Raw genomic sequence first — 27,264 nt, 5'->3', positions numbered from 1 at the left:
TTTCTGTTCTTTTTTCAATGGTTTAATTTAGCGTCTGGGCTTGGCACTACGAGGTAATAGCCACAACTAACCTTCAAATAATACCCTTTGAGCACCTGCAGATAATGTTCTAGAGTTCCATGCAAATACATTGCTACACGTAAATAGTTAAAAATATTCAGAACTACAGAAATCGCGATTATACAAATTCTTGCAATGGCTGCTCCTGCTTATTGTATATTAACCATATGCTAAATACTATTCTGGTGAAACTGATCGCTAGCTAGGATCTAAAATTTTTTAACTACTTATAATAAAAACACACCTTCCACTTAAATGGGTTCCTGATAATAAGTCTATATTATCAGGAACCCATATGCTGATAGATATAAAATACTCATCAGCTGCCAGTCTATTTGTACTCTGCTTTCTGACACAAATCTATAGACTAAAGAACGACGACATGGTTGAACTATTAAAGACTTTAAAAAAAGTTCTGATATTCTAATTACATGACGTAGTGTATACTAGTTACTCGTATTTTTCTATTTGCACATCATTCTTTAAGTAAATAATCGTTTTAGCTTAGAAACTAAATTGTAGATTAAACAGCTACAATATCTAATGCCCTGGTTCTCTAAAAATTGGACCTCTGCAGCGCATGATTAAAACGTATGTTCAATGGCTTAAATCAAAAACTCTACTTTCTCATTCCGCTTAGCCCGAAAAGGTGTCAAACGTTATCAACAATTCCAAAGCAGACTTCATAAGAATGAAATGCAATAATCTTGCCTCCTGCTCAAGTGACAGTCGAGCCTTCTCCTTCCTTATTAAGGCTGTTGGGCGTAACGTCTCACTTCCTTGCTCCCACTTCTCTCACGCCCTGATGGTACCATGGTAACTTCACTCAAGGATAAGGCAGACCCCCGCTTGGTATCAGTCTTTTCTTCCGTATTTTTTTTTTAGACGGCCAAGGCAAATCACCTCTTGCACTATCACAAACTGCCCATTGCATGCCTTCTTGTGATGAGTACAATCCCCAAGTACGTTAGAAAAATCGGATTAATCTTGATGCCAATAAGGTTCCTGGTTCAGATGGTATTCCTCCAGTTGTACTCAAAACTTGTGCCTCAGAATTAACACCCATCTTATGTCACCTCCATAAGCTGTCATATTCATCTGCCATCCTTGAAAGCAGAAAATCAAGCTTTTATCTGACCTGTACCTAAAAAAGAGCGAGATAAAAGTCAGTCATCAAATTATTGTTCCATTGCTCTCGATGTGATGGAGAAAGTCATCAACAACCAGCTTCTGATCGAAGACTCAAGATCTTCCGTAACCGATGACTTAAACACTAATCTCATGACCATTCTCAAGTAGGGTAAAGACAACTTAATGGACTTCAATTCTATAAAAACACAGTTCTGCCTTACCCGAAAAAGGTCTTACAACACTCCACACTTTTGATAATGTTCAGATATCCTTTCCAGATCAGAGTCCCTTCTTTTACCGACTATCGCATTCCGTTTATCCTGCCACAAATGTATTGCATCAATAGCTTTCCTCGTCTCTGAAAAACGTTTTTCTTTATTCGTTCAAAACACTACTCCTTTCTCCCCTGATCAGACCAATCCTGGAATTACTGTTCTCACGTTTGGGAGTAGTGTACCCAAAATAGACTCCCTTCAGTCACTTTCCCATAGGTGCTGTTTCTGCATCGTGCCTTTTCTTTAGGTACTTTCATGGGTAATGCTCTGCTGAACTGGCTGCTACCGTTTCTTCTAATTATGTAAAACTCAGAGCAGCAAGTGATCGACATCCATACACTATTCAACTCCAGAGATACTGAAACGAAATTCTCATTATCTTCTTTCAGTCCATCCACCTCTGTTCTTCTTTGGAACAGTCTCCCCATCCCCAACTTTTTGAGAAGCATATTAATAGATTACTTTTTTCTTGTTAACCACTTTCTCACTTAATAGATTTATTATCCCAGATTAATTATAATATCATTATATTAAAGATATAAAAGTGTACCTTAAATATTTTGAAATTTTTTTAATGTTTTAAATTTTTTTAAAAAAATCTTATTAAAAATTAAAAGTAAATTATAAATAAATATTATTTCTAATAAAAAAATAAAATTATTTAGAAAATTTATTTTCAAAGTAATATAAACGATTAAGTAGCTATCGCAAAGAGCTAAATTAACTATATAGATATAGAGAAAAGATACCTGATTATAATTAAATTGTGAATAGTATTTGAAATTACTCAAAATTTAATATTATTTTTAAAATTAAAATACATGTAAGTAGGCATGGTGGAGAGGCGGTGATCCCACACTATAATTAACCGATCGTGGGTTGGTTTTATCCACACATACATCGGCTGGAGACGACAGAAGGTCATGGCGATTGTATGAAAAGGTTAGCCGCCTACCAAGAATCAAGATTAACCCTAGGATACTAATAGGGGTTAAACAAATGGTGAAATAAGTTCTAGGATTTTTTTTATAATTTCAAACTAGTTTGAATGATGGTGGGTGGAGCAATCCCTTCAGCACTATATTCCCCAAACCATCAATCACATTACCATTGACCTCGAATGGCAAGAAAACGCAACCCGAACGGATGTCATCGGCTTTCTCGATGGGATTTTTTTGGCCATACCTCTTCTACTATTTCGGCATAGGTGACGCTAGGTTTGTTACACCTTACCATGCTATCTCACCAATTTTTTTGGTCTATCATCTGTGTTAACCGGATTTTGATTCTTATTTTAAACGACAGGTTGTACGCTGTTGTGTTTCAAATGACAGGTTGCATTTCCATCAAACTATCTAAGTTGCTATTGATGTCTCCTGCCTCATATTGAAATCTTCTTTTTATGTTTTTCCCTTAATCGTTCATATGTAAAGTAATCGTTTGTTGCAGTTGAAATGGCATATTTCATTACTAGGAGATATCCTATTCTACATGTTCCAGGTAGTCTACATATCGACCTGTTTTCCAAAATTCTGTTTGAAGTATATACATACAGAAATCAAAGTTATTTAATTCATCTGCAGTGTATATATATATATATATATATATATATAATTCATCATGGCAGGAGGGTAACAGCAATAGCCGAGCCTCAGTTAGAACTTCACTGGCTACAGCATTGCCATCCATTACCCTCCAAGGGTATTGGATTGAATGAATCAATCACCGCATTTCACGGTAAATTAAATAAATTAAATTAAATAATACTCACTGGCATTTATTTTATGTATTTTACACGTATTACCCTAAATGGTTTATTAATATATGTTAATATATAATACCGTATATTTAAAATCTCAAAATTTCAAAGATTTTTTTAGTTAACTTTATTTAAAATATTAAAAGTTATTTATGAATACTTAAAAATAAACATATATTGTAAAAGCTGTCTTTAGTTGAAAGTAAAATGCTTCCAATCATGCAGACTGTAATTGCCTAAAAAATGCTGCGATGTTAGCAAGGATTTTTTTTATCGAGATTTTTATGATTTTTATATGAACATCTTTCGAAATTATTTGTAGAATCTCTTTCAATCGGACGACTGCAATTTTTATTACTTCAGAAACTTAAAAATATTTAAAATATCTCGTTGGTAGATCGGATAGCACCGGTTTCCAGTCTATCTGCTCGGGTTCGAATCTCACTGTAGCAGGAATGATTTTCATCACCCGGTGTGAGATTATTACTCATTTATTGGAGACTTAAAAAGTTTTTAGAGTAGGATTTCGAGATTATCCTAAGTTCACCCACAGTGCTATAAGACTGACAAGTTTTTGTGGATGGGATTGTCGTAAAAAATAATATCCCGGACAAAGGGCATCAGTATAGACGATATGCTCTGGCTAGAAAGGCCTGGATTCGAATCCCATCCAGAACACGAAGAACTTCATACTGGCTTTTTCAAATCAAGATAACTCATCCGGTCTCATATGGATGTGGCGTGATTTTTTCCCTCCGGAAACTCAGGGTTTTTTAATCTGAAGAAAAACAAACCATCAGAAGAACATTGGCAATTGGCAGACGTACAGTGGTCTCATAAGCTTACGAGGGGTAGTTGTGTCCGCAGTAATTCACAGGCTACAATCTGCTGCCATTGACAAGAAATTTAAAAGCAACGTTAGTTTCTACCAGTCCTAAAAAAAAAGACAAACAAAGATTAATAACAGCTAAAAAGAATTTTATGAGAAAAAGTGCAAAGTATACTCTATTCGATCACGAAAGAAATGAAGAAATTATGAAAGAATTAAACCAGGAATCAGTAATTGAAAAAATTAAAAACTATATAAACATAGATGGATGGAACACGTTGAAAGAATGAAAAAAGAAAGATTACCAAAAGAAGCCTTAAAGTACAAGCCATTAGGAAAAAGAAACCCAGGACGTCCTCTTAAGAGATTCAAAGATGATTTCTAAGGCCAGAACAGACCACTCTAGGCCTAAATGATGAAGATGGTGGTTTCTATGGCGTTATCTGATTTTCTTATTCAAAATACATTACCATTTGTTTGTCAGCGATTGATTTATATGCGTTATAAAAAAGGGAATGAAAATATAATAAAAATCATCACACAGTCATCGTTGTTGTTTGGGATTACACCTGAAGCAATTAGCATTTCTGTGCGCGTAGCCTGGCGAAATATTTTCTGTATCGTAAATACCATTTATTGATGATATGCGGTACATAACATACTCTTCCAAATGGTACACGGAACTTATTGTTGTCATGGAGATATCAAAGCATCGCACCTCTCCTAATTAAACGAATCAAACTAGTGTTCATGAAAAGGAATTAGATATTTGGCACATGACACAAAGTGATGTTAAATTAGAGTTCTTAATGAAAGCAAATTAATAGTGAAGTAATTATGGGAAATGAGTGACGTGTAGTAGTAGGTAAAACTAGCTTAAAACTTAGAGTGAGATCTAGTTGATTTAATTTTCGAATTGTTTCTAACAAAAGAATCAATCATGTTCTAATATGTTCTAAAATTTTTGAATGGTAATAAATTAACCACTATTATTTATTTCGAAATTAATCGCATGCATATTGCCATACTTTCCCTATCATTATTTATCGTGAGATTAAAAAATCATATTTATTTTACACATTTCTGAATAAAACTGAAGTTCGGGAAACATACAGAGAGGCAGAACACTTAAAAGGGAATAGAAGAAGTCGCTACAGCATTTAACACTAAAAGCGAAGATAAAGTCTTTATCAGGAGTGTATATGGGAGATAAAAGACAAAATAATCATCGCCTATTGTTTAAAAATAATAAAAACAAGTATTCAGTGAACCGAGAGCCTTCGTAGCTCATACGCTTCTATAGACATAGGACACCTCCAGGAATAAGGAGTAACCAACCTATTCTGTAGGATTTCGGTTCCGAATGCTTACATGGTAAAAAAGTGTAGGTCTACGCGTGAGCGTAAAGTTGGAAATTCAGTGATGAACCAAAAAATGGATACCAAAGTTTTGAAAAAGAATCAAAGTCGCACAACTCGCAGATGTGAAGCAGATGTAAATATTCATACCTTATATAATGAATTTAAAAAACAAAGGTTTGCTTTTTAGAAATGACGTAATAATAATAATAATATTATTATTATTTGTTACCTCTAGGGAGTCCAAAGACTCATCGAGGGAGGGCATTACTCTACAGCTCTGCTTCCACCACTAACAATCCACCAATTGACCGAAACTACACCAACGCCATCTACCGCCGACCGCCACCACTAGTAATATGTGGCAGACACCTGATGGGAAATTTCATGAGGAATGCAATTAGAAGTTCATCTTAGTATTTAAGATAGAAAGAGCATCAGAAACTTGAAATTTGGAATTTTATGGAACCAAGCGCACCAACTGATAGAATATTCGATCAGAAATAAAAGTACTGATATACGGAGGTATAAAAGCTTTGCAGTGTTACACTACATAATCCAGAAAACTAGGTTCGGTTACAAGGTCGAATCCTAGATAACTGAAGGATAGTATCTGGCTATAAATAAATTATAGAATAGAATTATAGAGAAATTACATTAATAAATGCTTCAGGAAAGATTCATGACAGCGTAATTGAGAAAAAAAGACTAAAAAATGTTAAAGGGAAAATTTGTGAAGAACCAGCTGGATTTAAGCCAAATAGGGGATGATGCCAAGACGAGGTGTTTATCGTATGGCATTCAGTTGAGTAATTACGAATATGTAATAAAGACCCCATAGTGAAAGCGTTGTTACTAATGGTAAAATTGTTCAAAACACTAAATTTGTATGGTCTAAATAGAATCTCATAGAGGGGATACCTAACATACGCAAGTTGCTATTCGATAGTTAGAGTTCAACGACGTACAGCATCAATTTGGTGTTCTATCAGGTTGTATTTTATCTCTGCTGTTACTTTTAATATGTATGGAAAGGAGCATTAAACCTGATATTAAAACAGATGCTTTGAATTTTAGTTCTTTACTCGAAACAGACGGCATTATATTCGTAAAAAAATTATGATAAGTCTGGATGAGCTTTTATATAAATTAAATAACTGCGGTGAAAGATTTTATAAAAATGAGCAAAAAAAAAAAATACTTAGTCAATAAAATCAGACAAAAAGATTTAAAATTCAACTCAATTTCTCGTTAGCAAACCAATGAAAGAGGCAACACATTTATTTATTGAAGCATTTATTAGAGAAGAAGGCAAATTAAATAATGGAAATTGGTAACGGAATAAGTAAGGCTAGTACGATGGAAAGACAGTTGAATAAGTGTATATGGAATGAGCGAAAAATTAGCAGAAGATCCAACCATCAATCCAACGTGAATTGATGCAATTGTGATGATTTAAAAGATTGCAGTGTAAGATGTAATTAATTCAGAGACCTGCTATATAATATGCTAATTATTTGTAAGTCAGTACTATCTTTACAATACAATCAGTATCTTTGCAAATCTCAGATCACTTAAGGTGTTTGTAAATACAGCTGATAATATTTACCGTTTGTTGAATAGGAAAGCAATGAATTGACAACCTTTATCGCCACCAAATATCACGTGTCTGAGCACAATGCATGAGTTAATAAAGGAACTACTAGAACACAGATGGCATCTTTGGACCAATTGATGGTTTGTCGGATGTGTAGCGAAGCCAGCGGCAAAGTGGCTGACCTTGACCCACTTGCTTTTCGAGTCTTTGGCTGACCCTGTTGACAGGGCAGTCACGTGTGATGACAATCGAACACATTGGGTGGGATTATGTAGTCGACAGCTTGAGCTTCGGGAAACCAACTTGTCAGTACGGTAAGACCGACTGGGGAGGGGGGGGGGGTACTACACACGTTTTGAACTACTCCACCAGCAAAGAACTACTTCGTTCAGTTCTCTTTTCGAATAGCTCGATGACGTCGAACATACGTCATCACCTGTTCCACTATCGCACGGACGTAATCGTATACATGTAAAATTGTAAGGAAAAAAAAAAAAAACATATTCTTTCAAAATGCAGGTATGTCATTGACGCATTTATTCGTTGGTTGGCCATAAATTCGGATCCTTCTCCCATTTCAGTTTCCTTCAAATTAACGGCAAATGAAAGCATTCTTATTACAAGGTCGGTGTTGTAAATATGCCCAAAGTTTAAAGCTGCTAACATGTCATTACTCAAGTCGCACACAAGAAGGATGAGGACATCAGTATAATTGGTACTTAGATGCCAAGGTCGCTGAGGTTTGTGGCTTTATGAATCTGAAGGAAGCCATTTAATATCAAGTTTCTCGGATAATTTGAAATTCGTGCATAGCGACATCTGGTGCTAACAAGCATAATCTATACATCAAGTTGAATGTCTTTTCTCCCGGTCTTGGCTCAACGGGTACAGATCACATGTTAAGCTTAATGAAACAGTTCATTAAAGAATATATTATTCATAATTTTCACTTTTTCTTATAAATTTATTTTATCATTATTAAAATTAAAAATTAAAAATTTTTTAAATTAAAATTAAAAATTAAAAAGAATTTTTCTTAAATTTTGACAAATTTTTCCTTTTCTTTCTATAAAAACTAAATAGTCCAGACACCATTATGTAACTTCCTTATAAAGAATATATATTGAAAACAAACAAAACTTTAGTTTTAGTTTTATTATAAATAAAGTATAAGAACCATGTTTAGAATTTTTTCTTGAATTTCCTGAGGGTTGATAGCTTATAGATATAGTGATAGTTTTGGTGATAGTTGCCTCGGTATTGCCATATAAAGTATAGGAACCATTTTTAGAATTTTTCCTGAATTTCCCGAGGGTTGATAGCCTATAGAGTTGACAGCTTTGGTTATAGGAGTTGCCTCGATATTGCTATATCTTAAAGATAATACCACCTCCAAGGAAGACTATTTTTTTCTTCTTCTTTTTAAGATTAAAGGAGTTTTAAAAGATTAGACTTTTGAATTTTTGTATTTTTCATTCGTCTAGGCCAGGCGTTCTCATCCTTTTTCCAATTTGCGTACCACTATATTTAATTCAAGATATTAGATGTACCAGTAGGGCAGTGGCTCACGAACCACCAGTAGTACGCGTACCATAGGTTGAGAATCCCTGATCTAGGAGTTTATAAGTTTTTTTTTTTTTTGTATGCTTTATGCGATCAGTTATTTTTATTTATTTATTAATTACCATATGTAGGGAGCAAGGACTCCCTTCCGACCTTTCCCCCAGAAGAGTGGAACCTCAATTTTGCTTATCCCAAAATCCTGAAGAAGTTTACCATGAATATAGTGAAAAAAAAAAAAAAAACAGACTTTAGTTTTGCGAGTGGACAAATCACAAATATTGGAATCGATGATTTCTATGGGGGGGGGAGCAACTGAGAAAGACATTAGATTTTTTAATATTTTTTGTATTGTAATGCCATTTATTTTGATTTTAATTTGTGTTATAAATAAAAACAAAGATTCTTGTTTTGTTATTTAAAATAATATAGATACTATTTTGCTCTGATTTCTTACGAGGCAGCTGGATTACCCTCCTCCCATTGGGTTCTGTTATTATGGGTGATTTGTATACCCGCATGAACACAACGCTTCGCCAACATGTTTCTTAGATATTTAGTTAAATGTAGTACGGTAGTATGTATCTCTACGTAGGTGGATATTTCTAAACATCAATAGGTCCATTTTCATGCATAGAAGAAGATATATATATATATATATATATATATATATATATATATATATATATATATATATATATATATATATATATATATATATATATATATATATATATATATATATATATATATATATATATATACTATACGAGGTCTGGTCAAAAAATTCCGGAAATAATTTATTTAAACTACATACATAATTGTCCCCAGCCCAGGCGCACAAACTTAGCAGTAGTCCTCTTCACTTTCAAATCTTCCATCAGAATTATGGAACCCAGAAACTCGAGTTTCTATTTTTCTTTCTTCTTCCCCCCCCCCATCCCATAAAAACAGACAAAACCGGCAGAAGAATATACAAAATTAATTATTTATTAATTATTTCGATGAGCTTAGCAGCAAAGTTACTATGGTTATCTTCAAAATACTTTCTTCGCATTCACACTTTTTTTTTTCATTGCAATTAGCGTACATTAGAGAAACTTGTGGAATTTTTTTTCTTGTTTGTGATTTCATCAATGACATCTGTTTTAATCCTTGAGGCGAGATTTCATCTTCGGGAAAAGACAGAAGTTCCGTCGTAGGGGATGTGATTAAGTATGGAAGGTGTTGTCATCATATTTCTATGAATTTCTGATTCTTTTTTTTTTTTTTAAATTCTTTTAGGTAGAAATAAAAATGTCTGTTTTCTCGAAATATGACACTGAATGAAAGATTTACTATAGTAAGTGAAGCTTCTCCCAATAATTTCACAAACAGTACTTACTAATTGAATCTCCTCCCCCCCCTCCTCCTCTCTTTTGCTGTTATACACAACATCGTATTATTTGAAAACCAACATGATGTTGTGTTAGAGCCTCCGTAGCTCAGTCGGAATGACCTGGGTTTGATTCCCGTCCATGACGTGAGGACCCTTTATCTGATCTCTTTCGACTAAAGGTAGTTAGCCGGTCTCATACGTAGGTAGGGTTTTTAACCGGGAAACTCGGGTTTTTCGTCCCTCAGAACAGGCAACCGGTCTCGTAAACACAGACTTCTACAAACATAAAATCCCCCCCCCCCCCCAAACACACCCACAACGTGGCATCACGTCTGCATAAAGGACACCGGAGTAAATTCATGATCCATCTCTCACCAATTCTGCACGGAGGAGCACTTCGACTGAATGAGTCAAGGATTTTAGGAAGCTGTTAAGAGCATCATCCCAAAGGTGAGAATTCAATGGTTGAGTAGGTTTGTAAACTAAATGGAATGAAGTTGGGTACAATATTATGTGAAGGTAATTTGGAGTTGAAAAAACTTTCAACAAGTGTTACCATTGGTTGGTATATTAATCGTTACTCAGATCTGCAGCATAATTAGAGCATGGAAATCAATTGAAAAGAAACTAAAAAATAATCACTACCTAAACGGATAGAAACGAATTAAGAGAATGTTGAAATTGATTTTGTATGTATTCTATCTTGCCTCAGGCAATTCTCTCAGCCAGGTATTCAACACATTACATATTGAACTCCACGGTTTGGTTTTTCATGGAAGAGCCCGTATGTGCACAGTTCAAATATCTCTACCAAATAATGCACGAATTCGAATGATGTACTACAGAGTTCACTCTGATTGGAGAGTAGAACATTGGAAAGCTGTGGTACGGAGTAAGGAATCTTCATAAATGCTCTTCAGATCAGATGAAATATATGGATATGGCAGTCAACCAGGAGAATATTATGCCAAAGTGTTGCCCCATCTGTTAAGTGTGGTGTTATGATGTGGGGAGGTACTTTTCTCTTCTTAGGACTATGGTCTTTGGTAATACCAAGAAAAAAGATGGAATATCACATTGATTTCCTACACTATACTGTGTTTATGAAAACAATCCAGTTGTGTTGCTACTGCAAGGACTGTGGTGACATGCTTTTAAACCAAATGGAAATCGAAGGTTAGACTAGTCAGCAAAGAATCCCGATCTAAACCATACAGTGCACCTTTGAGAAGATTTTAGAATATCGGCTGAGGATAATATTAACATGTTCACTATAGAACAACAGGTGCAGTATAGAAAGTAAGTGACATTCTGGCAATGTAAAGGGTAAAAAAATACCCGTGTCTGTTTATTGATATTTAGGATAAAGTCTATTTCAGAGAGTGACATCAGTGCTTATGATCAGCGCGGGTCAACAGTCTTCAAAATCAAATATTTGATGAATGATTCGTGTGAATAATTTTTGTAACATTGTTCCTTATGGGAAATCTGCTTCTGGTCCAATTATGTAGATAACTCTTAATAATTTCGCTTAGTCATCTTAAAAAGAGTATCTGGAGCTCATTATAGTGATCAAGGAAGTTTATACTGTTCTGACGGGCATCTACGTAGCGCAGCCAGAAGAGAATGCCTTTGGCTGGATGGATACAAATTCCGTCCGGGATATCGGTAACATTGAAAAGCATCAGTGAAACAGGAGTTTTTCCCAGAAACCGTTTTGTTCACAGTGAAAATAAAGAGAGAGTTGACGTGAGAATGCAGCTTATGCTTTCACTTAAATCTAAACAAACTAATTTTCAGATGGGCTGTTCAGGGCAGTAGCAGTTATGGGGAAGAGTGATTGTTCCTGAACCATCAGTCTTGCTGTCGGTCTCATTGGAGGCCGAGTGGGGCACCTTCGGAATATGGAAGTCAGTTCTAGACTCTTCAATCAATCTATATACCTACAACTGTCACTTTAGTATAAAAAAAAAAAGAACAACAACAAGAACAAAAAAAGACTGAAATGAAATATTTTAAGTGTTCATAAATTTTGCATATTTTTTTTTTTTTCCTAAAAACTCTCATTAAAAACGTCTAGAAACGCTGAGCCCACTAGTAGGTGAATCGAATTGATACATGGAACTTTGTTTCAATGTTTGTTTCTTTGTTTGGTCGAAAATAATGCATTTTATTTAACTTCGTTTAAACAGATAAAGAGATAATAGCCAAGAATGCTTTCAAGGTTGTTTCATTTTTGAAACAAACGTATCTACAGTAATCCACCTTGAGTTACTCACCTGGCTAAATGACTCAATATCTTCTTTCATTATCCACAAACAGACAAGGATAAACCATCCTGATGTAAGTTATAATACTTGGAAAGGTTTCATTCTATTGCAAATAAATGAATAGCTATCAATTTCGTAGGAATGTTGCACGACCTTCTTCAAAGTTTCAAAATAAAAAGAAAGTCACCCCAATTCCCTCCCTGCCTACGAACACACATAACTACAGCAAATGAATAGCAAACAATTCATTTTGGGAGGATGGAAAGATTGAGCAGGCATAATGAGCGAACATCCCAATTAACAACTCCTTACATGTCAATAAAATGTGAAATGAATCGTAAAAGTAGCTGGACAGGGTGGATACGAACTAGACTTGACATACGGCACGTCGGTTTAGTTACGGAGGTCATAGATAACGACAACCACCTCCAGGTTCAGTGCACCATAAACGCTGTGAAGTCTCCCACTTCCTCCCACGTGGAACCCAAGTGTTCCCGACCATGACTGCAATGTTTACAACCCTATAATCAAGGGATATTATTAGGGGGGAAGGAAATGAAGTACCCGTAATTATGTTTATCGGGATGGTCGCGGTGTGTGCAGCTGACCTGGTACCTGTGTAGGTAATTTCCGGTGTGATTGCTGAAAATTTAGTAGACTGGTGTTTGGTCAATGTTGTCAGGGCACATTTGTTTGTGTGTAAGCAGTACCACAATTGGAAGAGTATGGAAAATGAGTTTGCTTCTCCTTTGTGCTGGTAAATGTCAATGGTTAACGTGAAAATAGCACAGAACTAGTCAGGTTACTAAAATAAAGTATTGTTAATCGAATGAAAATGAACTGGGATTACTAATTTAATTAACTTCGATTTGTTAATTAATCAAAGCTTCGAAACGCCAATGCATTCGCTCTATTTCTTTTTTACTATTTTTTCATCTATCCATGCGTTTAGTTTTTTAGACTGTGTATTCACGCCAAATTTCGAAGACGTTATTTTAATTTTCTTCTCTTTTGTAATAGTGATTCAAATCTTCCTTATATTTTCTATGAAACATTTCTTAAAATAATCTTCGTTATTTAATTTTATATAGAAAATGTCTAATTAAAGTTTAAATAAATAGATAACGGAAGTTATTTTTGGTATCTAATATAGCTACACCCTTTTAAATTTGCTATGTAATTACTTTAAAATGACTACGAAAAAGTGTTAATAATTTATCTTAATGGTTGTTTATGTGAAGCGTTAACTAAATCTTCAAATAAATATATATAAGGAAAGCAAAATAAGAATGGAATTGTTTTCATAATTTACTTGATATATAAAAAAGTATTAACTAAATATTAAACATCGCAACGAATTTCAGCTACTTACCGAATGTAGTCGTTTTTGCAGAGGATCATACCTGCCTTGGTAAAACATGAACTTCCAATATCTGCTAGCGTTGCTTGGCAACAAGAACACTTGAGGCAACCATTGTGCCAATAGCGGTCTAATGCATGCAGCAGGAAACGATCTAAGATCTTCACGCCACATCCGGCACAGCAGCGCACCCCTGCAGCACCCGGCGGAGAAAAGTGTTGTTGAGGATGCTGAGGTTGTTGGAGAGGCTGCATAGGTCCCATTGAAACTGTTCCGTGGTGGGGCATCATTGCCATCATGCCTGTGGTTGGGTCCCCGTGTGTAACGGGAGATTGTCCTGGTGGGTTCATCATCGTGGTGGCGTTGATTGGATTCACAAGTAGTGACGACAGCAGTCAGTTAAAATGAAGCAATCTTTTCGGAACAGTTTAACTCAACACAAGTATCTTCTCCTCCCCATGATGACTTGTAAGGGGAGGGGGGACAGGAGGACCACGCAGTAGTTTTTGCTGCATAAAACAAACGGTAAATTAATATCAAAACAATAATCATAGGTAGTATAACAATATCATTATCATATTCATGCTAACTCGAATTTAAACTTAGTCGCTGGTATAAACAGAACTCGTATTTATTACAAATTAAAATAAACAAAACAGTAAAATATAGTTAATAATTAATAACAATTATTTTGAAACTTTTATAAGTATATTAAATTATTCAAAAATTCTGAAAAGTTTCTTTTAAGTTTTTCTGAAAAGTAAAAATTTATTTGAGTTTTACAATAAACCAAATAATGATTTTCATCATATTATTCTTATAGAACATCAAAAATAGGACATTACTTCGCATTACATTACATCACATCAGTCCTTTTTAGGACTTCCAGGGTAACAATTAGCAATGCTGAACCGAGGAAGTAAACTGAGGTTCGGCTGTTGCTGTTATCCTGGGTGTGAGTTTTTGAGTACGCTCCCTTAGGGTTTTTGCCTTAAGGGAGCACCTTGAGTCTCCGGGGAAGGTGTTCTCCGGCAGGGCCTGCTGAGGGGTTCTTGTCGGTGAATTATTTTCCTCGGAAAATTTGAGCGGTTCTGCTCAGGAGTCGGGGAGCCCGTTGGGGTGCTTGAACGGGGCGGCCGACACTGAGTGGAACCAACGCTGAGCGGTTCTGCTTAAACGGGGAGCCCGTCGGGGTGCTTGGACGGGGCGGCCGTCAATGAGTGGAACCAACGCTGAGACATGGACGGTCTTTCGCCCACTATGGAGTGGCCTAGAGATCGTCCGATTTTTTGAGATTTTACCCTTTACTTACTAATCAGGACTTCCAGGGTAACAATTAGCAATGCTGAACCGAGGAAGTAAACTGAGGTTCGGCTGTTGCTGTTATCCTGGGTGTGAGTTTTTGAGTTCGCTCCCTTAGGGTTTTTGCCTTAAGGGGAGCACCTTGAGTCTCCGGGGAAGGTGTTCTCCGGCAGGGCCCGCTGAGGGGTTCTTGTCGGTGAATTATTTTCCTCGGAATTTGAGCGGTTCTGCTCAGGAGTCGGGGAGCCCGTTGGGGTGCTTGAACGGGGCGGCCGACACTGAGTGGAACCAACGCTGAGCGGTTCTGCTTAAACGGGGAGCCCGTCGGGGTGCTTGGACGGGGCGGCCGTCAATGAGCGGAACCAACGCTGAGACATGGACGGTCTTTCGCCCACTATGGAGTGGCCTAGAGATCGTCCGATTTTTTGAGATTTTACCCTTTACTTACTAATCAGGGTAACAAATAGCAATGCTGAACCGAGGAAGTAAACTGAGGTTCGGCTGTTGCTATTATCCTGGGTGTGAGTTTTTGAGTTCGCTCCCTTAGGGCTTTTGCCTTAAGGGAGCACCTTGAGTCTCTGGGGAAGGTGTTCTCCGGCAGGGCCCGCTGAGGGGTTCTTGTCGGTGAATTATTTTCCTCGGAATTTGAGCGGTTCTGCTCAGGAGTCGGGGAGCCCATCGGGGTGCTAGGATGGGGCGGCCGACACTGAGTGGAACCAACGCTGAGCGGTTCTGCTTAAACGGGGAGCCCGTCGGGGTGCTTGGACGGGGCGGCCGTCAATGAGTGGAACCAACGCTGAGATATGGACGGTCTTTCGCCCACTATGGAGTGGCCTAGAGATCGTCCGATTTTTTGAGATTTTACCCTTTACTTACTAATCAGGGTAACAAATAGCAATGCTGAACCGAGGAAGTAAACTGAGGTTCGGCTGTTGCTGTTATCCTGGGTGTGAGTTTTTGAGTTCGCTCCCTTATGGTTTTTGCCTTAAGGGAGCACCTTGAGTTTCCGGGGAAGGTGTTCTCCGGCAGGGCCCGCTGAGGGGTTCTTGTCGGTGAATTATTTTCCTCGGAATTTGAGCGGTTCTGCTCAGGAGTCGGGGAGCCCGTTGGGGTGCTTGAACGGGGCGGCCGACACTGAGTGGAACCAACGCTGAGCGGTTCTGCTTAAACGGGGAGCCCGTCGGGGTGCTTGGACGGGGCGGCCGTCAATGAGTGGAACCAACGCTGAGACATGGACGGTCTTTCGCCCACTATGGAGTGGCCTAGAGATCGTCCGATTTTTTGAGATTTTACCCTTTACTTACTAATCAGGGTAACAAATAGCAATGCTGAACCGAGGAAGTAAACTGAGGTTCGGCTGTTGCTGTTATCCTGGGTGTGAGTTTTTGAGTTCGCTCCCTTAGGGTTTTTGCCTTAAGGGAGCACCTTGAGTCTCCGGGGAAGGTGTTCTCCGGCAGGGCCCGCTGAGGAGTTCTTGTCGGTGAATTATTTTCCTCGGAATTTGAGCGGTTCTGCTCAGGAGTCGGGGAGCCCATCGGGGTGCTAGGATGGGGCGGCCGACACTGAGTGGAACCAACGCTGAGCGGTTCTGCTTAAACGGGGAGCCCGTCGGGGTGCTTAGACGGGGCGGCCGTCAATGAGTGGAACCAACGCTGAGACATGGACGGTCTTTCGCCCACTAAGAAGTGGCCTAGAGATCGTCCGATTTTTTGAGATTTTACACTTTACTTACTAATCAGGGTAACAATTAGCAATGCTGAACTGAGGAAGTAAACTGAGGTTCGGCTGTTGCTGTTATCCTGGGTGTGAGTTTTTGAGTTTGCTCCCTTGGGGTTTTTGCCTTAAGGGAGCACCTTGAGTCTCCGGGGAAGGTGTTCTCGGGCACGGCCCGCTGAGGGGTTCTTGTCGGTGAATTATTTTCCTCGGAATTTGAGCGGTTCTGCTCAGGAGTCGGGGAGCCCATCGGGGTGCTAGGATGGGGCGGCCGACACTGAGTGGAACCAACGCTGAGCGGTTCTGCTTAAACGGGGAGCCCGTCGGGGTGCTTGGACGGGGCGGCCGTCAATGAGTGGAACCAACGCTGAGACATGGACGGTCTTTCGCCCACTATGGAGTGGCCTAGAGATCGTCCGATTTTTTGAGATTTTACCCTTTACTTACTAATCAGGGTAACAATTAGCAATGCTGAACCGAGGAAGTAAACTGAGGTTCGGCTGTTGCTGTTATCCTGGGTGATGAGTTTTTGAGTTTGCTCCCTTAGGGTTTTTGCCTTAAGGGAGCACCTTGAGTCTCCGGGGAAGGTGTTCTCCGGCAGGGCCCGCTGAGGGGTTCTTGTCGGTGAATTATTTTCCTCGGAATTTGAGCGGTTCTGCTCAGGAGTCGGGGAGCCCATCGGGGTGCTAGGATGGGGCGGCCGACACTGAGTGGAACCAACGCTGAGCGGTTCTGCTTAAACGGGGAGCCCGTCGGGGTGCTTGGACGGGGCGGCCGTCAATGAGTGGAACCAACGCTGAGACATGGACGGTCTTTCGCCCACTATGGAGTGGCCTAGAGATCGTCCGATTTTTTGAGATTTTACCCTTTACTTACTAATCAGGACTTCCAGGGTAACAAATAGCAATGCTGAACCGAGGAAGTAAACTGAGGTTCGGCTGTTGCTGTTATCCTGGGTGTGAGTTTTTGAGTTTGCTCCCTTAGGGTTTTTGCCTTAAGGGAGCACCTTGAGTCTCCGGGGAAGGTGTTCTCCGGCAGGGCCCGCTGAGGGGTTCTTGTCGGTGAATTATTTTCCTCGGAATTTGAGCGGTTCTGCTCAGGAGTCGGGGAGCCCATCGGGGTGCTAGGATGGGGCGGCCGACACTGAGTGGAACCAATGCTGAGCGGTTCTGCTTAAACGGGGAGCCCGTCGGGGTGCTTGGACGGGGAGGCCGTCAATGAGTGGAACCAACGCTGAGACATGGACGGTCTTTCGCCCACTATGGAGTGGCCTAGAGATCGTCCGATTTTTTGAGATTTTACCCTTTACTTACTAATCAGGACTTCCAGGGTAACAAATAGCAATGCTGAACCAAGGAAGTTAACTGAGGTTCGGCTGTTGCTGTTATCCTGGGTGTGAGTTTTTGAGTTCGCTCCCTTAGGGTTTTTGCCTTAAGGGAGCACCTTGAGTCTCCGGGGAAGGTGTTCTCCGGCAGGGCCCGCTGAGGGGTTCTTGTCGGTGAATTATTTTCCTCGGAATTTGAGCGGTTCTGCTCAGGAGTCGGGGAGCCCATCGGGGTGCTAGGATGGGGCGGCCGACACTGAGTGGAACCAACGCTGAGCGGTTCTGCTTAAACGGGGAGCCCGTCGGGGTGCTTGGACGGGGCGGCCGTCAATGAGTGGAACCAACGCTGAGACATGGACGGTCTTTCGCCCACTATGGAGTGGCCTAGAGATCGTCCGATTTTTTGAGATTTTACCCTTTACTTACTAATCAGGACTTCCAGGGTAACAAATAGCAATGCTGAACCAAGGAAGTTAACTGAGGTTCGGCTGTTGCTGTTATCCTGGGTGTGAGTTTTTGAGTTCGCTCCCTTAGGGTTTTTGCCTTAAGGGAGCACCTTGAGTCTCCGGGGAAGGTGTTCTCCGGCAGGTCCCGCTGAGGGGTTCTTGTCGGTGAATTATTTTCCTCGGAATTTGAGCGGTTCTGCTCAGGAGTCGGGGAGCCCATCGGGGTGCTTGAACGGGGCGGCCGACACTGAGTGGAACCAACGCTGAGCGGTTCTGCTTAAACGGGGAGCCCGTCGGGGTGCTTGGATGGGGCGGCCGTCAATGAGTGGAACCAACGCTGAGACATGGACGGTCTTTCGCCCACTATGGAGTGGCCTAGAGATCGTCCGTTTTTTTGAGATTTTACCCTTTACTTACTAATCAGGGTAACAATTAGCAATGCTGAACCGAGGAAGTAAACTGAGGTTCGGCTGTTGCTGTTATCCTGGGTGTGAGTTTTTGAGTTTGCTCCCTTTGGGTTTTTGCCTTAAGGGAGCACCTTGAGTCTCCGGGGAAGGTGTTCTCCGGCAGGGCCCGCTGAGGGGTTCTTGTCGGTGAATTATTTTCCTCGGAATATGAGCGGTTCTGCTCAGGAGTCGGGGAGCCCGTTGGGGTGCTTGAACGGGGCGGCCGACACTGAGTGGAACCAACGCTGAGCGGTTCTGCTTAAACGGGGAGCCCGTCGGGGTGCTTGGACGGGGCGGCCGTCAATGAGTGGAACCAACGCTGAGACATGGACGGTCTTTCGCCCACTATGGAGTGGCCTAGAGATCGTCCGATTTTTTGAGATTTTACCCTTTACTTACTAATCAGGACTTCCAGGGTAACAATTAGCAATGCTGAACCGAGGAAGTAAACTGAGGTTCGGCTGTTGCTGTTGTCCTGGGTGATGAGTTTTTGAGTTTGCTCCCTTAGGGTTTTTGTCTTAAGGGAGCACTTTGAGTCTCCGGGGAAGGTGTTCTCCGGCACGGCCTGCTGAGGGGTTCTTGCCGGTGAATTATTTTCCTCGGAATTTGAGCGGTTCTGCTCAGTGGTCGGGGAGCCCGTCACTGAGTGGAACCAACGCTGAGATATGGACGGTCTTTCGCCAACTATGGAGTGGCCTAGAGATCGTCCGATTTTTTGAGATTTTACCCTTTACTTACTAATCAGGGTAACAATTAGCAATGCTGAACCGAGGAAGTAAACTGAGGTTCGGCTGTTGCTGTTATCCTGGGTGTGAGTTTTTGAGTTCGCTCCCTAAGGGTTTTTGCCTTATGGGAGCACTTTGAGTCTTCGGGGAAGGTGTTCTCCAGCACGGCCCGCTGAGGGGTTCTTGCCGGTGAATTATTTTCCTCGGAATTTGAGCGGTTCTGCTCAGTGGTCGGGGAGCCCGTCACTGAGTGGAACCAACGCTGAGATATGGACGGTCTTTCGCCAACTATGGAGTGGACTAGAGATCGTCCGATTTTTTGAGATTTTACCCTTTACTTACAAATGAGGGTAACAATTAGCAATGCTGAACCGAGGAAGTAAACTGAGGTTCGGCTGTTGCTGTTATCCTGGGTGATGAGTTTTTGAGTTCGCTCTCTTAAGGTTTTTGCCTTAAGGGAGCACTTTGAGTCTCCGGGGAAGTGTTCTCCGGCACGGGCCGCTGAGGGGGTTCTTGTCGGTGAATTATTTTCTTCGGAATGAGTGGTTCTACTCGGTGGTCGAGTTTCACTGAGTGGAACCAACGCGGAGATTTGGACTGTCTTTCGCCCACGAATGAGTGGCCTAGAGATCGTCTGATTTTTTGAGATTTTACCCTTTACTTAAAAATCCAGGATAACGAATAGCAATGCTGCAGCCAATGAAGTTTTAACTGAGGCTCGGCTATTGCCGTAACCCAGCCATGACTAGAGCGTTTAGCTCAATAACACCCCATTCACACAGATTTTCTTCATTCAGATGATGGGATAAAGAGTCAAGGACTTAGTCCATCTCCCAGTTTTTTAAGAACTTTAAGAAAAAGACATTACTTGAAATAATTGGTGATGTTTCCGTTAATAACTTTTGGTGTTTGGTTCTTTAGCTCTTGACCACACGACGTTTTATTTGTTAATAGATAATAGATTTTGCGGCCTCTCACAAGTAGGAGTGATTTCAAATAAGTATTGGTCTCACATAAACGTACTAAGTAACATCACTTCAATCAATTATTTCAATAAAAGCACCCTAATTTATACCTTTATTCTTTATCGATAAACATATTTCAGTAAGCATACTTGGATAATTTATATTAGTCTTTCTCAAAACCGAGGCTCATAATGTTTTTTCATCACTATGCGGAGTAACATCCACAAGTTTATCATCTTTCATAATATGCTCAGTAATTTGTCTTCTAAGGCCAATACTGTCATTCATTTCTTGAATTTTATGTAGCGATGAGAACTTCCTTTAGGAACATTATCACGATGTGACCCCCATTCTTTTCATTATAAGTATTACAGATAATTATCTCATTAACTATGTTATTTATTTAAAATTGATTAATATATTTTATTGGACACATCCAACACTATCCAAAACCTCAATGAATAGTTTTGGAATTAAGATTTTCGATTCTCGCTTGTATATTCTTTGACAAATGGAAATTTTAATTTAAACAACTGTTTTTTAAATGGTATTAAGGAATAACGTCAAAAAAGAAATTGCTAAGCGATGTACATCTTACTAGACTAGTGTATCTAATACTGCACTATAAATTGTGTTATTTAGACATTACTTCTCTTGATACATCACACCGCTCTCTCCAGAAAAGTATCTTAGAGTTTAAGAAACACTGTCTTAAATGGACATGGGAACGTACTCAATATACAGTTCACAACGTAATGGTGCCATCATTGTCATATTTACAGTGATATCACCTTCCTATAGATCTAAATGGAAAATGTGGAAGTATAATCTACTGTACTTTGGCGTTAGTACAACGGTGGGTTAAGAGTTATATAATCCTGAAAACTTACTCTAGAAACATGGAACTTGGCTTCAAATAAGCAAGATGGTGATCTGCACTGAGGATGAACTTCATCTAACAGCTTAAAAGGAAAAACAAATGCCAAAAGTAGTGTATCAAATGAAAGTAAAGAATCTCTTGATCGATGATTGTACCAGTTGGGCACCTGTGCTTTTAACATCCCGACTGCCTAGTTTAGTCCCACAGCCGGACCAGACCAAGTACCAAGTACAAAGGACTTGGTACTTGGTCTGGTCAGCATATTCAATGAAATACACCTACTGTTATTGCATCCTTAAGAGACCTAATCTTCAGTGAATGGGAGCAACTTCTACGGTTTGTATGTCTAACGTTCTATCCAAGGAACTAGTTTTGTCGGATCATCCACTCTTGCCGAAGTCCTCGGGCAGTTCTCTTCGAATGGTTATAGGATTAGTGATTTAGGAAAAGTCCATTCACAGCGAACATCGGTGATCTTATCCCGGAAGGTGAAAATTTTAGTGAAGGCACACGAGGAAAAAAGTGCCCGATTAAAGGAAGTGAACTTAAAAATGGCCAAGATTACTCAAAAACAGACAGAGAGCAGGTTACAGCGACTGTTCTGTCTTATGCTTAACTTAATGAGAACCAGACCAGACGTACAGGATTTACCAGTCAATCATTATTAACCTGTTAAAGAACGAAAAAAAGTATTAACCAGTTAAAGAATGCCTTCCTGCCGTATCTGGGATGCTGGATTTTTAAGGCTAGTATTTAAGAAGAAATAAAACAAGTAGCAAAAAAGTCAGGAACACCACCAAAATATTTCTCAAGAAACAACAGCAGCTTTCTTAAGAAAAAAAAAAAAAAGAAAAAGTAAGTATCGATCAGTCATCATTTGACTTTTATTAAACCCTACAAGTAAGTTGTGGGGGGAAATGCTGCTCTGAATTCAATGAAATTCCCAGAATAAAAACCGATGTTATTTCGACAGTTGTCCAGAGCTAAAAGTTAGATTTAAGAAAGAAAAGTACTAAGGCGAGAAAGTTCTGATAGCGTTCATCATCATCATCATCATCTAGTTTCTCAGGCTTCATTATTGAAATCAAAAATTGTTCATGATTCGCCAACTTAATAGCAGATCAGGGCACTGCTCGGAGTTAATGTGAATAACAGATTCTGGACTATTCAGAACTTGACAAAGTTTCTGATTTTTCCTTGGACAATGGGACAGAATATCACTTTCCACACTGAATTTTAATCCTATCTTATCCCTCTCATCCGTCTAATGGGGGGTTTACTGGCGTATTAATGCAGCCGGATCGCCACTCTTCTGCTGCATCTTCTAAGGGTGATCTTCATGACTGTATCCGTGTGTGTTCACGTGGCCAGCTTGCCTGCTTGCGGGATGAAAAACCCCCAGATAAACTGGAGGAAAAAACGCTGCTGTCCACGCCCAAGATCGGCAAACTTGACTATGGCTGAGGACGATCCTTAAGCTCCTCAACGTCGTCGACAGGAATCGACCTAGGACACTCCTTCCCCAGGTTGCGAAGCGCACTAGGCTAACCACGCGGACAAATTTTAGTAAGTGGACGTAATTTAAAGTCAAGTCAAATTGTGGATTTTTAAGAAAATGTAAATGGATGGATGGACTACATTCTTCTAGTCAAAAACACATGAAAAAAAAAAAAAAAACACGAACCACCGTTGCATAGGTTTTGCGACCTCTCGTGTGTGGGACTGATAAAAAAAAAAAATGTGGGAGCACAGATTCCATTGAAATCGAGTCTATTCTTAGCAGTAAGCGTTTTGATTGTCCAGTACAACTTCTATTACTATACAAAGCGTATTACTACTACTATTACTATATTAGTAATACTACTCTATTACTATATCAATCTCAAATGTCAAAAGGAAATTCGATTTTATCATGGAAATATCACGACAAACAAAATATGCATTTCTTGGCAATCAGTTGCTACTTAAAACAACTTTGGTTTTATACCAGTTATAGAGAATTCATTACAAACAGTGAATTTATAAAAGAGAAACACTCTATCCATGACGAGTATCAATAAATTTTTCTTTTTTTTTTTAAGGAATAAATTTTGTTTTTGACCGAATCTATAACGCGTTAAAAATGAACAAAGCGGTATCCATCTTTCCGTTACAGGTGGTCACTTCACAGCTTCCCCATTACATCCCATGGCGGAAGCGGCGTGCAGATAAATCACCCCGAGGGGCCCCAGTAGCAAAGGATGATTCATGTGTTTGGAGAACGAACACAACTCGTGCGGGAGGGCATACATTGTTTATCCTCTTGTCAGTGGAGAAGTGGCCGGATGCGAACGAAGTATCGGCCTTGCGGGCCACTTATGTTGTAATGATAGGAGACAATTTTATAGATGTTAATTGCCAGTCTTATGGTGGGGGAACACGTCCACTGATTTATTTAATCGACAAGGAGATGAGGCATCTAAAGTGCTTTGAAATGCTGAAAAGATTACCAATCACGGGGAATGAAACAGATATTAATCGATGTTGATTATTCCTCTTAAGTGGATACCTCACTCTGAATAGCGAAGACTTTTCCCGTTACATCACAAGATGTGCAGAGAATTTTTCATTTGGTTATATTTTTGGTTTTATCTCAACGTCTAATAATACGCCCAAATTGGAAAACAATATATTTTTTACATTTTTATTATTATAGTTCTTAATTATATAATTTATATTTAAAGTATTAATTTAATTTTTTAGTATTATGAAAAAAATATCCAATAATAAATTTAAAAATAAAGATTAATTTAAAACACCTAATTAATTTTATCTTCAGTTTTATTTATAAACATCTCAATATCAGTAAGCAATAATCGAAAATCGAAATCGAAAAGAGAATGAACAATCGACCGTGAGATGCGGTGATTGATTCATTCAATCCAAAATCCAACAATACCCTTGGAGGGTAATGGATGGCAATGCTGTAGCCAATGAAGTTCTAACTGAGGTTCGGCTATTGCTGTTACTCTCCTGCCATGATCAGAGCTTTAATTGCTCAATAACACCTTATCCCTACACTGTCCTCTACAGATAACGGGGAATATGAAAAGCATTCTTGCTTCGCCCCTTTAAGCCAGTCCTTATAAGGACTATTAGTGTAAATGCTTGTGGAAGATATTTGTTTTCGCAACTTCTAAATTGAATGGACAACAGCAGATTCAAAATACATCTAAAGATAGATATACTACTCTGAAAATGATGAGTTCAGTAATGGATCGACATCATAACAGGACTCTTGGTCTAAAACCTATAATATAACAGGAAGAAGTAGTTGAAAGTTTATTTTTCACTTGGTTAAACTATAATTAATTTAGTTTAATCCTTTATCCAAGTGTGAGCAAACAAAGTTCGCGCCTGAAAATATCTTCAGGATTGGGGTAAGGTAGTACAACACCGGGAAACTCGTAGCAAAGGTGGACCAAGCTAACATCACTCCTATCTCAGTATCTCCTATAATGCAAAACACATCTCCTTGCGGATATGTATAATGTTATGCAAAGGTGGCACACCTTTTGGTAACTCCTATAGGTAAAGATGACCTCGCCATTGCTTCTGCCTGTTATCTCCACTTTTGGGCCTGGCTCCCACTGAAGAGAACTCAATAAAGGTCGAAACTAGACCTGGGTAGTGGCCCGTCCCTTAATGCATAACATTATACATATCTGAAAGGAGATGTGCTTTGCATTATGGGAGATGCTGAGATAGGAGTGATGTTAGCTTGCTCCACCTTTGCTATGAGTTTCCCGGTGCTGTACTACCTTACCCCAGTCCTGAAGATATTTTCAGGCGCAAACTTTGTTTGCTCACACTTGAATAAAGGATTAAATTAAATTTATTATAGGAAGCAGTAGATTATACATAATTTACCAGTATTATATTAACCATCCAAAATTGCTTTTTATAGATTATTTTAAAAACACACCGTACTAATTTTGCTTCCATTTCATTTATAAAAATCTCTATATCACTAAAGCAATCCGTTTCAAAGTCCAAAGTAGTTTGAAAAAAGATCGACTTATTCTCTAGAGGTCTTTCCGGGTTATACAAAAATAAAATAAACAAAAATGCTAAAAATTATACAAAATTAATAAATTATAAAACTTTAGCCCACCCACATTGCTAAACGTACAAAATAAATAGTATGGTATAAAATAAAATAGTATATAATAAGTATAATATAATAACAGTATATAATAAATATAAAATAATAAATAACATAATAAAATTTAAATTAAATAATAATAAAATTTTCTAGTACTATATATAGAACACGTAATAAAATAATATATGTCTAATAAATAAATTTCTTTTATTTATAGCGTATATTTTTTGTATTAACATATTATGTGCAGTATACATAAAATAATATAAATATACACGATATAAAATATTACTATTTTGATTTTTCTCTTTAACAAAAGCTTGAAAGAGTTCTGTGTATTAAATGCCAACCAATTTGTTGGCTATATTTGAAGATATAGCTGGAATGAAGTCCATTACAAAATACCTCTTTGCATTGCATGACACTATCGAAAGCGAGTAACGATATAAAGTAGAGATTTAAGAGTCTATACTCCAGCGAACTCCGTTGTTAAATGGTAGTAACATGTATAAACATGTCAAATCATTTCGAGTATTTTATTTATTGTGTCTATATGAAGGAAAATATGAAAGATATCGCAAACACGTAATCTGTAATCTTCCAGTCATTTCTGTGTTTTCATCTTTCATTTTGGGGATGCTTAAGGTTCAAAGCTATATAACTGAGAGGAGACCTCCATATAGCCTTCAGAGGAATGCGGAGAACCGACCAGGGCTTTTGACCTAATGTCCAATCCTCACCTTATCGTGGTGCACCCTGTTAGGTGTCTACCTGGATACTGAACGAACGAGGATGGGCTGGCAATTTGGGATTTAGCCGACTAAATTGTATTCTTATCGGCTTAAACCAAAATTTCAAATGATGGTACAACATGACAGAATTTCATGCCTACTGGGGCGTCGCCCGGTTAAACAAGGGCCCCCGTTGTTTTTGCCAGGGAACCAGGACAAACAGCGAAAAGTCAGCTACTGGAACAAATCCAAAAACTTACCACAACTCACCATCACCAGAGTTCAAGATCGGTGCTATCAACATAAGAAGCCTGAATGGCAAAGAAATGGAGCTAGCTGAGGAATTAGTTAAGTACCAGATCGACATAATAGGGGTGAACTGAAACGAAAAAGACAAACATTGGTGAGATCTTTCTGAGCAATACATACAAAATGTTATATTCAGTCAATGACAATCAAGGAAAAGAAGGAGTAGCCATAACACCAAATACGAGGCTAATCTCCTTGAATGGCAGGCAGTCTCAAGTAGAGTAATGTGGGCAAATATCAGAATGGGGAACTGGACAATGAGCATTATTTGTGCCTATGGTCCCACTGAAGGTTCTACTAAGGTACTATACAAAAACTGGTGGAGGAATGTTTTGTCTTTAGAGAAAGCAACTGGCACAATGAAAAAGGAAAAGTTGGTCCTTGTTGGGGATCTAAATAACAGAGTAGGAAATGATCAGAATAAAAAAATAATTTGGGAAAATTTGGAGAAAAGAGCAAAGCTAATAATAATGGCAAATACCTGATGGATTTCTGCTCAGAACATGGACTGGTTATTACTAACACCATGTTCCAACATAAAAATGTGCACAAATTCACATGGAGAGAAGAGGCAAGGAATGAGAAAACTCTCATTAACTATGTTATTGTTGATAGTGATGTTTTCCCACTGGTATAAGACACCAGAGTGTACAGAGGATTTGAAATTGGAAGCGATCACCATTTAGTCTTGAGCAGGATAAA

The 27,264-nt window shown here is 38.9% G+C and overlaps 1 protein-coding gene across 2 annotated transcripts in view; it reads right to left on the bottom strand.

Moving 5' to 3' along the window:
• The window catches only part of LOC150103909 (LIM domain transcription factor LMO4-like), a 204,202-nt gene that overhangs the window by 66,657 nt on the left and 110,281 nt on the right, over positions 1-27,264 (bottom strand). For both annotated transcript variants that reach the window (XM_090396589.1, XM_090396590.1), the window contains exon 2: positions 13,590-14,086. In XM_090396589.1, the coding sequence (XP_090252715.1) occupies positions 13,590-13,930 (341 nt within the window). In that variant the 5' untranslated portion in view covers positions 13,931-14,086. The remainder of the gene's footprint in view (positions 1-13,589; positions 14,087-27,264) is intronic.

Source organism: Typopeltis vanoorti, chromosome 8 (genome assembly GCF_054136105.1).
Source record: "Typopeltis vanoorti isolate ZY-2024b chromosome 8, IOZ_Tvanoo_1.0, whole genome shotgun sequence".
Classification (NCBI taxonomy): Eukaryota; Metazoa; Arthropoda; class Arachnida; order Uropygi; family Thelyphonidae; genus Typopeltis; species Typopeltis vanoorti.
Note: the sequence above shows the minus strand (reverse complement) of the source record. Positions and strands in the feature narration are given on the sequence as shown.